General features: G+C 44.2%; 1 protein-coding gene across 1 annotated transcript in view; it reads right to left on the reverse strand.

The window, feature by feature from the left end:
- Window positions 1-14,310, reverse strand: part of LOC118384046 (mediator of RNA polymerase II transcription subunit 12-like) — a 44,696-nt gene that overhangs the window by 14,210 nt on the left and 16,176 nt on the right. Inside the window, exons 16-27 of the mRNA XM_052512535.1 lie at window positions 13,860-14,004; window positions 9,620-9,738; window positions 7,240-7,383; window positions 6,842-7,005; window positions 4,209-4,340; window positions 3,787-4,014; window positions 3,479-3,623; window positions 3,164-3,284; window positions 1,600-1,710; window positions 1,365-1,478; window positions 1,014-1,177; window positions 113-292 (exon numbers count right to left, since the gene is read on the reverse strand). Of these exons, the coding sequence (XP_052368495.1) occupies window positions 113-292; window positions 1,014-1,177; window positions 1,365-1,478; window positions 1,600-1,710; window positions 3,164-3,284; window positions 3,479-3,623; window positions 3,787-4,014; window positions 4,209-4,340; window positions 6,842-7,005; window positions 7,240-7,383; window positions 9,620-9,738; window positions 13,860-14,004 (1,767 nt within the window). The remainder of the gene's footprint in view (window positions 1-112; window positions 293-1,013; window positions 1,178-1,364; window positions 1,479-1,599; window positions 1,711-3,163; window positions 3,285-3,478; window positions 3,624-3,786; window positions 4,015-4,208; window positions 4,341-6,841; window positions 7,006-7,239; window positions 7,384-9,619; window positions 9,739-13,859; window positions 14,005-14,310) is intronic.

Raw genomic sequence — 14,310 nt, forward strand, 5'->3', positions numbered from 1 at the left:
TTATTCTACATTACAGAAAGGCATGTTTGTTCCACAAAGTTTTTATCTGAACGTTCCACAACAGGGCTGAACGCAGCCCTGTGGTCAGTGCATAGGGCTTGTGTGTGCTGACCTGGAGGATGTGTTTGATGCGCTGCCTCTGGGGGTTGTCCCCCTCCTCACTGTCCAGCTGGCGGTGGGGGTAGCAGATGAGCTGCAGCAACCGCTGGGCCTGGATGTTAACCAGCACCGGGTCCTGCAGGGCACTGCTGTCCTCCGACAGGGACCTGAGACAGCGCTCGCCCACCCACTCCTGACAGAGGATAGCAGGAGAGATGAGTGACGAGAGAGAGATCACCAAGGGGTATATACTGAACAGGGTTTGGGTTAATTCAGTTTTCAATTCAGTCAATGCAGAAAGAGAATCTAAATTAAAATCATAATTTGAAAATTCCTTATTGTATCATATGAAGAAAAATATATATTCACGACATCAATTTAAAAATACTTTCTGAGTTTTCCACTGTACACAATCTGTCTACAACAGCTTGGCAAACACTCCTTTGATTTATGGTAAGAGCAAATTGAGATTTACAATGACTGCACCTGTCGACATTCAGCAACTACCACTAGACAATGTGCTTCTCTGTGGAAAACAGAAGTACTGGTCATGACTCAAGTTTGTAATTGTTGGTGTTGTGGAGGAAAATAACAGACTAACGGGTGGGGGGGTCAACCTTGCCTCATGAGAGCACAAGTGACCCGTTTTCAAAAGTTATCTATCGGATAGGATTAAATGCATAGAAATAGAGTGCCAATACCAGAGAAGGGGTCAATTCCATTTCAATTCAGGAAGTGAACAGAACTTCCAGTAGCTTTCAATTTGAAAAATTTGAATTTCAGTTTACTCCTGGGTTGACTGAAATGAAACTGTAATGAAATGGACATTACTGCATTCGGAAATATGCAGCTTCTGGTGTGAGGGAAAAATGTAACCCTGGTGTGAACGATAACCTTCTTTCTCATGTTCTCACCTGTTGGCAGATGCTCTTCAGCACATACTTGGCGTACACATCCAGGCTGGCTGTTTCTATGGAGACGGTGCGGCCGCCCGACTTCTTGGAACCCATGTCGTCATCGGCGATGTCATCGAGGGCGGCGGGGTGAGAGAATCCCGATCCCTTCAGTTCTGCATCGCCTTGAGAGAGATGGAGATAAAATGTTACAAAATATATAACTTAAGGGTTATGTGGTCTTACTGGTGACCAGTTGTAATTATAGTTATTAAATGTCTATATTACATCAATCTAATCACATTCAATTGTCAAAGTGGACTTATATGCAACTTTAAGGACAACATAATAGCATAATACTGAGAGTTGTACCCAGCATAAAGACGGCCTTTAGGACAGCAAAAACAGCTCCAACCACTATGCTGTTCTGTGAGGCAGCCAGAAGGTGACGGTCACACGACGACCGGATCCCAACAGAAGATTTATCTGCAAAATATAAAATTGTATCTTTAAAACAATCATTAAATCAAATAATTAATTAATTAACATTTGCTCCAATGTGGGTTCAAATGGGTGTGGGGAGCCGGGGATTGCTGTGTGTGTGTACCTGACTTGGCTCCATCCTGGGGGCAGGGGTTGCGCTGGGGGGTCTTGAAGAGGTGCAGCAGGATCCTGCAGGTCAGACGGGCTCCGGGCTCAGAGTCCTGCTCACTGCAGGCTGGGGGGAGAGACAAACAGAGAGCAGTAGAAAGGTAGGTTAGAGGGGCACACACACACCCTCAACAAGGAATCTGAAGGGGATTAAGACTCCTTTAGCAAAGTCACATTTTTCAAATTTAAACCAAATTCTAATACATAAGAAATGGGCCAGTATGACCAAAAAAATAGACTTTACACTAACAGCCTTGAGCTTCAAGTTGTCAAGATGACATGGCAAATGAATAACACCAACTACAGAGAACAGAAGCGCTTGAAGAACTTGGAAGGTGTCCTAAATTGACTTTTAAGGAGTACCAAATACTAAGTGCCATTTTCAGAGCCTGGCTGCGAAGGAGTGTCGCCAAACAAGAATTCGAACTGCTGGCTGAGGAGGAGAAGGGAAGGGTGGAGGGGGTTGTCTGGCCGTACGTGTGGTAACTAACGCCCACAGGGGACTTTAAAAACAAGCTGAATGGGGCCTTGTCCCCTGAGCAAGGGGCAGCCTTGACTGGCCACAGCACATGTGCGTGTGTGTGCAAACAAACTGCAGAGTGGGCTCAAACACATTGTGGCATTTACCTCCCTCTCAGACAGACGGAAGTAAGGAATGCATTATGGGGCAGGGAGTTCCTTCCATTCAAGCAGGGCAGGCCTCGGTGTACCATTCAATCATTTCTAACAGGACCTGTTGGCTGGGTAGCTAGGCTACATTAAGGCTATTTTACCACCGACACAAGAATCATGTAAAACAGAGAGTCTACGTATAAGACCCCAAAAAGTACGGTCGAGTGCTCAAAACAAACCCTCGACTCAGACATTGCAAGAGGCTTTTGCCCGCGGCACACCATATGGCAAAGAATCACGAAGATGGAAGGAGATAACAGCTGCAGTTACAACTTACATCTGCAAAGACACGGCCACAATTTGCACGGTCGAGAAAAGGGTGTTTCGTGAGCTTGTGCAAACACTCGACTCAAGGTACCAAATGCAAATTGATGTGACACGTATTAATGCCAAAATAACATGCAAAACATGCATAATAAGCAAGCCCCCCCCCAAATATATATTTTAGACCTACATTTATTTTTATATGCAACTGTAGTTGAAGTGTTTTCTATTTATACATACATATTTGTACATGCTTAAGTAAAAAATTTGCACAGGTTCTAAATTTAAAAAATAATCAAATATGAGTAAGTACCTCTATTTGTTTGAGTATAATTCAAAATGTAATAAGAAATAGGCCTTTACATGGTCATTTCATATAAACGTTCATTTAATTTACAGAAAATGTGCTATATTGTGATATGTATCGTTATCAGGATGAGATTTTGGCCATATCACCCAGCCCTAGTACATTTCTTATTGGACAAGTCCAGGTAGTCCCTCAATGTTTCAGTTCGTTTTCTTTCATTTGATGCCTAAGAACAGGACCCTGGCTACGGGTCTGGGGCTGACAGAGGAGCTCTTACCAGCGTTGAGGAGGGAGGGGATGGCTACGCAGCGGACCAGGTCCTCCAGAAGAAGACACTGGCGGGCAATGAGGATGGCTACGAAGGTGGCCAGAGAGTCATGGAAGGAGAGATCGCTGACCTGAGACGGAAGAGAGAAGGAAACAGAGAGGAAATGTTCACACTTGATGTGAACTGCTAATTATTGGAATGTAACTGTCAGTGTTCCCCTCTAACCTGTGCCTCTCAGAGCCTGAGTGAGCAACGCACATTAATTGGTGCAGAGAGAGAGAGGCGCAAGGCTTGTATGTGTATGCTGCGAGTGTGAACACTCACGTCCACGTTGCACAGGAGGTCGTTGAAGCCACAGTTGCCGTTGTTGGAGGAGCAGCAGAGGGCTTTGAGGACGCCCAGCCACTCAGCACTCAGAGAGCGACAGTAGGCAGTCAGCTCCGCACATAGGATCCCAATGTCATTCACCCTGCAGAGATACACATTAAACTCGTAACACCTTACTATTGAATTCAGGTAAGATACCTGGTAAGTTGACAGTTACTAAGTAAAGAATCCTGTATTATTTCAATGCATCTGGACGTTTCAATAATTGATTGCTGATAATGGTTTTATAGAAAAACAATGCTTGCCTCTCGGGGTCCCTGTGGTCCACGCACACGTCCATGAGCACGTTGCAGACGAAGCTGTAGCGGTTAGCGGGGCTGTCATTGAGGATCTTACCCACCATGCTGTGGTTGAAATTATGGGCCGACGGATTGGCGATGGCCTCCATCATGAACACAGGGTCCCACAGCATGTTGGAGTCAGACGGATCGATGTTACAGTAAATGGAGTTCTTCACCTTGGAGCAGAACTCACTGGACAAAAGAGGGAGAGAAAGGCCACCGTTTGGTTCTTCTATCATTATATGGCTACCATGCGGGGGAAAAATATTTTAGTTTCAAAACAATATTAGCATGCAACATGACTTGGCCCCCTAAAACATCACAGGGAAACTACAGTATACAATAAAACTGCATTAAACAGTTGCTAGTCCATGTTTATGTTTTACCTGAAGATCTCTCCAAACTTGCTCTTTAGGTGACAGCAGGAGGTATAGAGGTCGTACAGGTAGGCCAGGATGCAGCGCTCGGCTGAGGAGCAGTCGGCTGGGTTCACCCCCGACTTCACCACGATGCGTAACCTGGTCAATGAATAGTATTCAAACACAATGCAAAACAACAAAGGACAGAAATCTTTCTGTACTAAATGAGTTATAGAAGATAGGTTGAATCGAGTGCAGGATACAAGGGCACCAATGGAATAGTCCCAAAAGTGCACACCTCAAAGTATTTGAGGGGCATATTTGATTTAGCCACAATTTTTTATGACCCAGGTCTGTAAAAAAAACAGAGGCGGGTTTATTGGCAGTGAATAGATTAGGTACCCGACTGTTTCTGCATCCAATAACGCAATGTTATTGAATAGCATCCCCAGGCTATAGAGGTGAATGGTTAAGGCTTGGATAACATTAGCACCCAGGCTATAGAGGTGAATGGTTAAGGCTTGGATAACATTAGCACCCAGGCTATAGAGGTGAATGGTTAAGGCTTGGATAACATTAGCACCCAGGCTATAGAGGTGAATGGTTAAGGCTTGGATAACATTAGCATCCAGGCTATAGAGGTGAATGGTTAAGGCTTGGATAACATTAGCATCCAGGCTATAGAGGTGAATGGTTAAGGCTTGGATAACATTAGCACCCAGGCTATAGAGGTGAATGGTTAAGGCTTGGATAACATTAGCACCCAGGCTATAGAGGTGAATGGTTAAGGCTTGGAAAACATTAGCATCCAGGCTATAGAGGTGAATGGTTAAGGCTTGGATAACATTAGCACCCAGGCTATAGAGGTGAATGGTTAAGGCTTGGATAACATTAGCACCCAGGCTATAGAGGTGAATGGTTAAGGCTTGGATAACATTAGCACCCAGGCTATAGAGGTGAATGGTTAAGGCTTGGATAACATTAGCATCCAGGCTATAGAGGTGAATGGTTAAGGCTTGGATAACATTGGCATCCAGGCTATAGAGGTGAATGGTTAAGGCTTGGATAACATTAGCATCCAGGCTATAGAGGTGAATGGTTAAGGCTTGGATAACATTAGCACCCAGGCTATAGAGGTGAATGGTTAAGGCTTGGATAACATTAGCACCCAGGCTACAGAGGTGAATGGTTAAGGCTTGGATAACATTAGCACCCAGGCTATAGAGGTGAATGGTTAAGGCTTGGATAACATTAGCACCCAGGCTATAGAGGTGAATGGTTAAGGCTTGGATAACATTAGCATCCAGGCTATAGAGGTGAATGGTTAAGGCTTGGATAACATTAGCACCCAGGCTATAGAGGTGAATGGTTAAGGCTTGGATAACATTAGCACCCAGGCTATAGAGGTGAATGGTTAAGGCTTGGATAACATTAGCATCCAGGCTATAGAGGTGAATGGTTAAGGCTTGGATAACATTAGCATCCAGGCTATAGAGGTGAATGGTTAAGGCTTGGATAACATTAGCACCCAGGCTATAGAGGTGAATGGTTAAGGCTTGGATAACATTAGCATCCAGGCTATAGAGGTGAATGGTTAAGGCTTGGATAACATTAGCACCCAGGCTATAGAGGTGAATGGTTAAGGCTTGGATAACATTAGCACCCAGGCTATAGAGGTGAATGGTTAAGGCTTGGATAACATTAGCATCCAGGCTATAGAGGTGAATGGTTAAGGCTTGGATAACATTAGCATCCAGGCTATAGAGGTGAATGGTTAAGGCTTGGATAACATTAGCACCCAGGCTATAGAGGTGAATGGTTAAGGCTTGGATAACATTAGCATCCAGGCTATAGAGGTGAATGGTTAAGGCTTGGATAACATTAGCACCCAGGCTATAGAGGTGAATGGTTAAGGCTTGGATAACATTGGCATCCAGGCTATAGAGGTGAATGGTTAAGGCTTGGATAACATTAGCATCCAGGCTATAGAGGTGAATGGTTAAGGCTTGGATAACATTAGCACCCAGGCTATAGAGGTGAATGGTTAAGGCTTGGATAACATTAGCACCCAGGCTATAGAGGTGAATGGTTAAGGCTTGGATAACATTAGCACCCAGGCTATAGAGGTGAATGGTTACGGCTTGGATAACATTAGCACCCAGGCTATAGAGGTGAATGGTTAAGGCTTGGATAACATTAGCACCCAGGCTATAGAGGTGAATGGTTAAGGCTTGGATAACATTAGCACCCAGGCTATAGAGGTGAATGGTTAAGGCTTGGATAACATTAGCACCCAGGCTATAGAGGTGAATGGTTAAGGCTTGGATAACATTAGCACCCAGGCTATAGAGGTGAATGGTTAAGGCTTGGATAACATTAGCACCCAGGCTATAGAGGTGAATGGTTAAGGGCGCGGCCAAATTGGACCGTAGATTTGATCCATATCCGTGATTTCCAATAATTTCTCAATGAGAGTCGCACGTTGTCGGTCAACGAACAAAAAGTTCAGATAAGTTGAACTTTTGACAGGCCAACGGTTACATTAGCCAATTAGAAAAGAGGAGCACGCACACAGACCAAAATTCACCCATTCTAATTTGGTGTCCGTTCTCCACGGAGCAGTCTGGCTAAAGCCTAATGGTTAAGCCTGTAAGACTTACCCGTCAAAGACCTGTGCCGTCTGCTCTGGGTTGAGGATGAGGCAGGAATGGTACCTCCTCAGCACGGCCACGATGCACAGACACAGACCTGTGGTATAGCTACCCACCAGACTGGATGACTTGAGCAGCAGCTCTGCCTCCACCAGGCTCAGCTCATTCAGCAGCTAGATACACACAAATGCACGGGGAAGAGAGAGAAGGTTAGTTATAGAAAGATGATTCATACAAATGATACTAAAGGGGGAGAACAGCAGTAAACAACCACTAACAGAAACTGGTGAGAGAGAAGCAGACTCGAGGCATAAGAGTAGACATTAAAGGAAATATTACTGTATAACTATGAGAAGTAGAATTAAATGCTGTGATTATATGCCTTGACATTAGAGACAAAGCTATACCTGAATGGCAAAGTCGATGAGGCCACTAATGTTAAGGGAGTACTCCATGAGGTCAAAGATGAACTGGATGTGCTGGACCAGGGGCAAGTGATAGGACATCCCTAAGGCAAAGCTGGTGATCTGTTCCAGAACATTCCTGGACACCTAGTCAGAGAGAAGGCCAACAGGATTATTACCTCTATACAGTAGTGATGTGCAGTTCGCTAACAATGAGTTAATTTGGAACAACTCTTTTTACTGACTTGAGTCATTTTTTCCCCCTGAGTAACTAATTTGTTTGACCTGCTGGTCGCAATGAGTCCTACAGCAGGATTAATACATGTTCCTCCGGCTCAGCGGCTCCAGAGACGTGCTCCGACCACCAACTGTCGGTCATATGCGTGCAGGACAATAGGTCATGAGCATAGAGAAGAAAAAAACATGTTTAGACAGTAGCGGTGGGTGGGTAAAATCACTGGGAAGGACAAGGCCAAATGATCGCAGGCATCCCTCGTCTTCAATGCTACGGGCGGTAACAATGTCAACTCATTTTGGACCAGACAGCATCAGATAGATGGCCAACACGTAGAGAGACAGAGGGGTGCTGTTTCGCTCGCTCAGATGCTTCCTCCTGTGAGATACATTCAGCCTCTTGCGAATTGAAGGAAAATTATGAAACAGATAGACGAAAGATATATTTTTTTAATTGGTACATTTTTTGTGGGAAGCCTGGCTTCCCTGTGCATACATGAATACACACCACTGTGTTTAGAACTGATAATTGATCGCATTGGAGCAAGAATGACTGCAATTAATTGATTATTGAATGTTATGATGGACACAGCTTTGAAGAACCAAAAGCCTCAGCCTCTGCTCAACAAACTCGAATAATTTGGGGTGCTTCAATTAGCGAACGACTGTGTTTATTACCTTACACTGGCCAAACACTACACCACGCATATTTGTTTTTTCTCATCAATGTGATGTACAGTATGGAGCGAACAACAGAGCAGCGGAAGAATTTAATGTGAGTTGTCAGGATACTTATTACCCTGACAGTAGTCAATGCATTCCGCCAAGAGTATTTCACAATCTAGTCTGGTTGCGGCCACAACTAGACCTTGTTTCAAAGCTATCAATAAATAATTGTATTTGTATGCCTAGCAATCAACCAATATACATAGTTTAAAGCACACATTTACAAGTCTGTCACAAATGACAGCTCCAATAAGCCCCCTATGGTGAACGCCATGCTCGTAGAATCATGATCAGGCCTGGAAATGTACTTTTTGGTCCAACAGTCACTGTGGCAAGTAGATTTTAAAAAATCTACCAGCCACTCAGATTTTTTTTACCAGCCCAAATATTTTTTCTTCATAATTATACCACAAAAAAAAAAAACAGATGAGCATGCTTACTAATAAGAAGTAAATGGGGTATATAGCTTCATTTAACTTTTGTGACCTGCATCTTTTAACCAATATGTTAAAACAGATAAACAGTTTTACAAATGAACATCAAGAATCAACAAAGTGCATACCCTGCCACAAAAAAACGGAGTGATGCAGCTTATTTATTATTATTAGTTTGGGGATCTACGCTGATACTTTTTGGGGGAGTCATCCATGCTCAATCAAGCACAATTATAAGGTGAGAATTTTTTTAAATGACAGATGGCCCTTTAACAAGGTACAGGCCATTACCATAGTAATTTGGGCACTTGCTTGTCGGTGATCAAAAGAAAATAATCTCAGACTGCAGCAGACAGTTAAAGTAAACTCAAACTAACATTTAAAAACCAAGCGTGTGAACAGAACGATGTAACTGGTCAAGAAACACAAGGACAAAGTCACACTTTAGTAGCCTTTCTTGACAATTTAACCAACATTTACATGTGGGCTTTGGATTTTTCAAAACAGTTTCCAAATGCTCTGTGACCACCTGCCAACTTGGCTGGTAAAATATAAATTCTACCAATGACAAAATCTACCCGCATTTGGCAGATGTTAATTTCCAACCCTGATCATAACTCTTTTGAGTTTTCAGCTCCATCGTTCGCGGTAGGGGGTCCTGTGTGCTTTTAATGAAATTAGTCAAAAGATTGGTTATTTTGACTGAACGAGTCAAAAAGGCTTGTCAGTAAAGAGCCGAACTTCATCAATACTACACAGGCCTACAGTAAAAACATAACCGAATATCCATAAAATTGTATACTCTAGTAAAGTAATTGAAAAATCAGTTTGCCGTTAAAGACATTGTTTTATGAGAATAATTTAACTGTACCACCAGAAGAATTGAATGGCAGACATATCATAAGTATCGATTTTATACCGAATAACTTGAAGATTCCAATAGCAGGTTTTGGAGCACACTTAAAACGCTGGGGGGGGGGTTGTCTCACTTGAGAGGTGACCTGGTGCTGATCAAAATGGGAGAGGTGCTGGAATTTGGAGAAGATGTCCTCTGCTGTGGGGAAGGCTTCAGGCTTAGTCCTCTTTCTCTTCTGTCCTTCCTCTCCTCCTGACAGAGAAGAGACAAATCAAAGTCCTATTAAAAAATCTATACAACACATCATGTAAAGGGTTGGTCCCATGTTTCATGAGCTGAAATAGATTCAAAACTTGTTTCATACGCACAGAAAGCTCATTGCTCCTGAATTTTGTGCACAAATTAATTTACATTCCTGTTGGTGAGCATTTGTCCTTCGTGCTGGGGACAACAAAAGGCCACTCAAATGTATTCAGATCCCCCCCCCCCTTTTCACATTGTTACGTTACAGCCTTATTATGAAATGTATTAAATAGTTTATCATCATTCTACACACAATACCACATAATGACAAAGAGAAAACAGTTTTTTAGAAATGTATTAAAAATTAAAAATACATACATTATATACACTGCTCAAAAAAAATAAAGGGAACACTTAAACAATACAATGAATGTAACTCCAAGTCAATCACACTTCTGTGAAATCAAACTGTCCACTTAGGGAGCAACACTGATTGACAATACATTTCACATGCTGTTGTGCAAATGGAATAGACAACAGGTGGAAATTATAGGCAATTAGCAAGACACCCCCAATAAAGGAGTGGTTCTGCAGGTGGTGACCACAGACCACTTCTCAGTTCCTATGCTTCCTGGCTGATGTTTTGGTCACTTTTGAATGCTGGCGGTGCTTTCACTCTAGTGGTAGCATGAGACGGAGTCTACAACCCACACAAGTGGCTCAGGTAGTGCAGCTCATCCAGGATGACACATCAATGCGAGCTGTGGCAAGAAGGTTTGCTGTGTCTGTCAGCGTAGTGTCCAGAGCATGGAGGCGCTACCAGGAGACAGGCCAGTACATCAGGAGACGTGGAGGAGGCCGGACCGCTACCTCCAACTTTGTGCAAGGAGGAGCAGGAGGAGCACTGCCAGAGCCCTGCAAAATGACCTCCAGCAGGCCACAAATGTGCATGTGTCTGCTCAAACGGTCAGAAACAGACTCCATGAGGGTGGTATGAGGGCCCGAAGTCCACAGGTGGGTGTTGTGCTTACAGCCCAACACCGTGCAGGACGTTTGGCATTTGCCAGAGAACACCAAGATTGGCAAATTCGCCACTGGCGCCCTGTGCTCTTCACAGATGAAAGCAGGTTCACACTGAGCACATGTGACAGACGTGACAGAGTCTGGAGACGCCATGGAGAACGTTCTGCTGCCTGCAACATCCTCCAGCATGACCGGTTTGGCGGTGGGTCAGTCATGGTGTGGGGTGGCATTTCTTTGGGGGGCCGCACAGCCCTCCATGTGCTCGCCAGAGGTAGCCTGACTGCCATTAGGTACCGAAATGAGATCCTCAGACCCCTTGTGAGACCATATGCTGGTGCGGTTGGCCCTGGGTTCCTCCTAATGCAAGACAATGCTAGACCTCATGTGGCTGGAGTGTGTCAGCAGTTCCTGCAAGAGGAAGGAATTGATGCTATGGACTGGCTCGCCCGTCCCCCAGACCTGAATCCAATTGAGCACATCTGGGACATCATGTCTTGCTCCATCCACCAACGCCACCACGTTGCACCACAGACTGTCCAGGAGTTGGCGGATGCTTTAGTCCAGGTCTGGGAGGAGATCCCTCAGGAGACCATCCGCCACCTCATCAGGAGCATGCCCAGGCGTTGTAGGGAGGTCATACAGGCACGTGGAGGCCACACACACTACTGAGCCTCATTTTGACTTGTTTTAAGGACATTACATCAAAGTTGGATCAGCCTGTATTGTGGTTTTCCACTTTAATTTTGAGTGTGACTCCAAATCCAGACCGCCAATGGGTTGATAAATTTGATTTTCATTGATCATTTGTGTGATTTTGTTGTCAGCACATTCAACTATGTAAAGAAAAAAGTATATAATAAGAATATTTAATTCATTCAGATCTAGGATGTGTTATTTTAGTGTTCCCTTTATTTTTTTGAGCAGTGTATTTAGACACTTTGCTATGAGACTCGGAATTTAGCTCAGGTGAATCCTGTTTCCATTGATCATCCTTGATTGGAGTCCACCTGTGGTAAATTCAATTGATTGGACATGATTTGGAAAGGCACACACTTGTAAAAGGTCCCCGTTGACATTCCAAGTCAGAGCAAAAACCAAGCCATGAGGTTGAAGGAATTGTCCGTAGAGCGCAGAGACAGGATTGTGTCGAGGCACAGATCTGGGGTAGGGTACAAAAAACATTTGTGGGATTGAGGGTCCCCAAGAACAGTGGCCTCCATCATTCTTAATTGGAAGAAGTTTGGAACCACCAAGAATCTTCCTGGAGCTGGCCGACCTGCCAAACTGAGCAATCGGGGAAGAAGGGCCTTGGTTAGGGAGGTAACCAAGAACCTGATGGTCACTCTGACAGAGCTCCAGAGTTCCAAGGACAACTTTTTCTGCAGCACTCCACAAATCAAGCCTTTACGGTAGAGCGGTCAGACGGAAGCCACTCCTCAGTAAAAGGCACATGATAGATTGCCTGGAGTTTGCCAAAAGGCACCTAAAGGACTCTCAGACCATGAGAAACAAGATTATCTGGTCGGATGAAACCAAGATTGAACTCTTTGGTCTGAATGCCGAGCGTCACATCTAGAGGAAAACCGGCACCATCCCTACGGTGAAGCATGGTGGTGGCAGCATGTTTTTCAGCGGCAGGGACTGGGAGACTAGTTAGTCTTGAGGGAAAGATGAACAGAGCAAAGTACAGAGAGATCCTTGATGAAACCCTGCTCCAGAGCACTCGGGACCTGACTGGGGCGAAGGTTCACCTTCAAAAAGGACAACGACCCTAAGCACACTGCCAAGACCATGCAGGAGTGGCTTCGCAACAAGTTTCAATGTCCTTGAGTGGCCCAGCCAGAACCCAGACTTGAACCCGATCAAACATCTCTGGAGACCTGAAAATAGCTGTGCAGCGACGCTCCCCATCCAACCTGACAGAGCTTGAGGGGATCTGCAGAGAAGGGAGAAACTCCCCAAATACAGGTGTGCCAAGCTTGTAGCGTCATACCCAAGAACACCCGAGGCTGTAATTGCTTCAAAAAGACCCGAGGCTGTAAGGTACTTCAAAAAATTACTGAGTAAAGGGTCTGAATGCTTATGCAAATGTGTTACGTTTTATATATTTTTTAAATTTCTAAACCTGTTTTTGCTTTGTCATCATGGGGTATCGTGTGCAGATTGAGGGAAAATATTCTACAATGGATTAAATGTCACATTCAAGATCTTTCACTTTCGAAGTTCACATTATAATGACAATGTTCAAATGGCTTAAAATCTAAAAAGGAACAGAGAAGGTTATGCAAAGCACAAGGGAAATGGCCTTGTAACCAGAAGGCCATCTGCTCAACTCCTAAGCAGGAATATGGCTGAACATAAATGACTTGAATGACATAAGAAAAAAGCCCTTTAGGCTGCATAATTATAACTTCTCAAATCCCCCTTGTTAATGTCACATGCTAAGAGAGATAAGATGAGTGGCAGCAAATTACAGCTACTAGCATAGAAATTGGACAGGGTGGAAATGAATATTGAATATAGGATGTTAGCCCTGGAGTCAATCGTCAAAAATCCTGTGTTCAATAATGAAGAACAGAGAGGAAAGAGTGTTGGAGAAGAGAACGGTTTCTGAGGAAAGTTTTCAACTTGGGAAATGTTATTGAAGGGATCAGATGGAGGCAGATGTAACAGCAGACTCTCTCAAATGGTACCCTATTCCCTACATAGTGCACTACTTTAAGTAGTGGGAATAGGGTGCCGTTTGTGAGGCATTAAAAACTGGCACAGCGTCCATCAAAAACAAAGTTAACAAAATAACGTCTCACTGCAATCTGCTCAAACAGTATCTGTAATGTGATAGACAGGGGGCACATCTGCTGAGAGTTGTGGGAATATACAACCTCACTCAATAAATCTATGGTTGCGCGTCACGACTGGTGCTCAAATTCATGTCAAAGCCGGGAGTTTCCAGAACGAGCATAGTCTTTCTCTCTACGTGAACAATTCTAAAAGCAACAGCAGAAAGAAACTGACAGGCCATATTGCTCCGGGGAAAACAGAAGGCCCATAGATGAGGTCATTAAAAACAAGAGTCAAATAAGAACTGGAACTAGTACTGTTCTTACCGGTCTCTGCTGTGCTTTTGCGGTTGAGCACCTTCAAGATGTCTTTGGTGATTTTCTTGATGGCGTGCCTCGCTTCGTCTCGCTGCTTGCCCACGCCGTAGAGCACCACCAGTCGCTGGTTACACTCGTGACTGGCACTCTCCTCCTAGGGACGATGACAAGTCAGTCAATGTGTGCACTGTGCATTATGTAGTGGAGGTAGTTCACATTGCCTGAGATCTGAGGACTTAGGCCGGCACTAATAGCTAATGCCTAGACATTAGCTCAGAAGGCTAACTGTCAAGGAGTGAGTCAATACATGCATAGTGGAGGTAGTTCACAGAGCCACCCAGTTGTTATGAGTCACCTGAGGTCTGTCTTTTGTTTAGAGGGCCAATTGTGTCAAGTGAGTCAATTTTTGCATAGGCTATGTAGTTGAGGTTGGGTGCAAAGCAACGCTAGGAAGCTGAAA

Source organism: Oncorhynchus keta, chromosome 4 (genome assembly GCF_023373465.1).
Source record: "Oncorhynchus keta strain PuntledgeMale-10-30-2019 chromosome 4, Oket_V2, whole genome shotgun sequence".
In the NCBI taxonomy this organism is placed as follows: domain Eukaryota; kingdom Metazoa; phylum Chordata; class Actinopteri; order Salmoniformes; family Salmonidae; genus Oncorhynchus; species Oncorhynchus keta.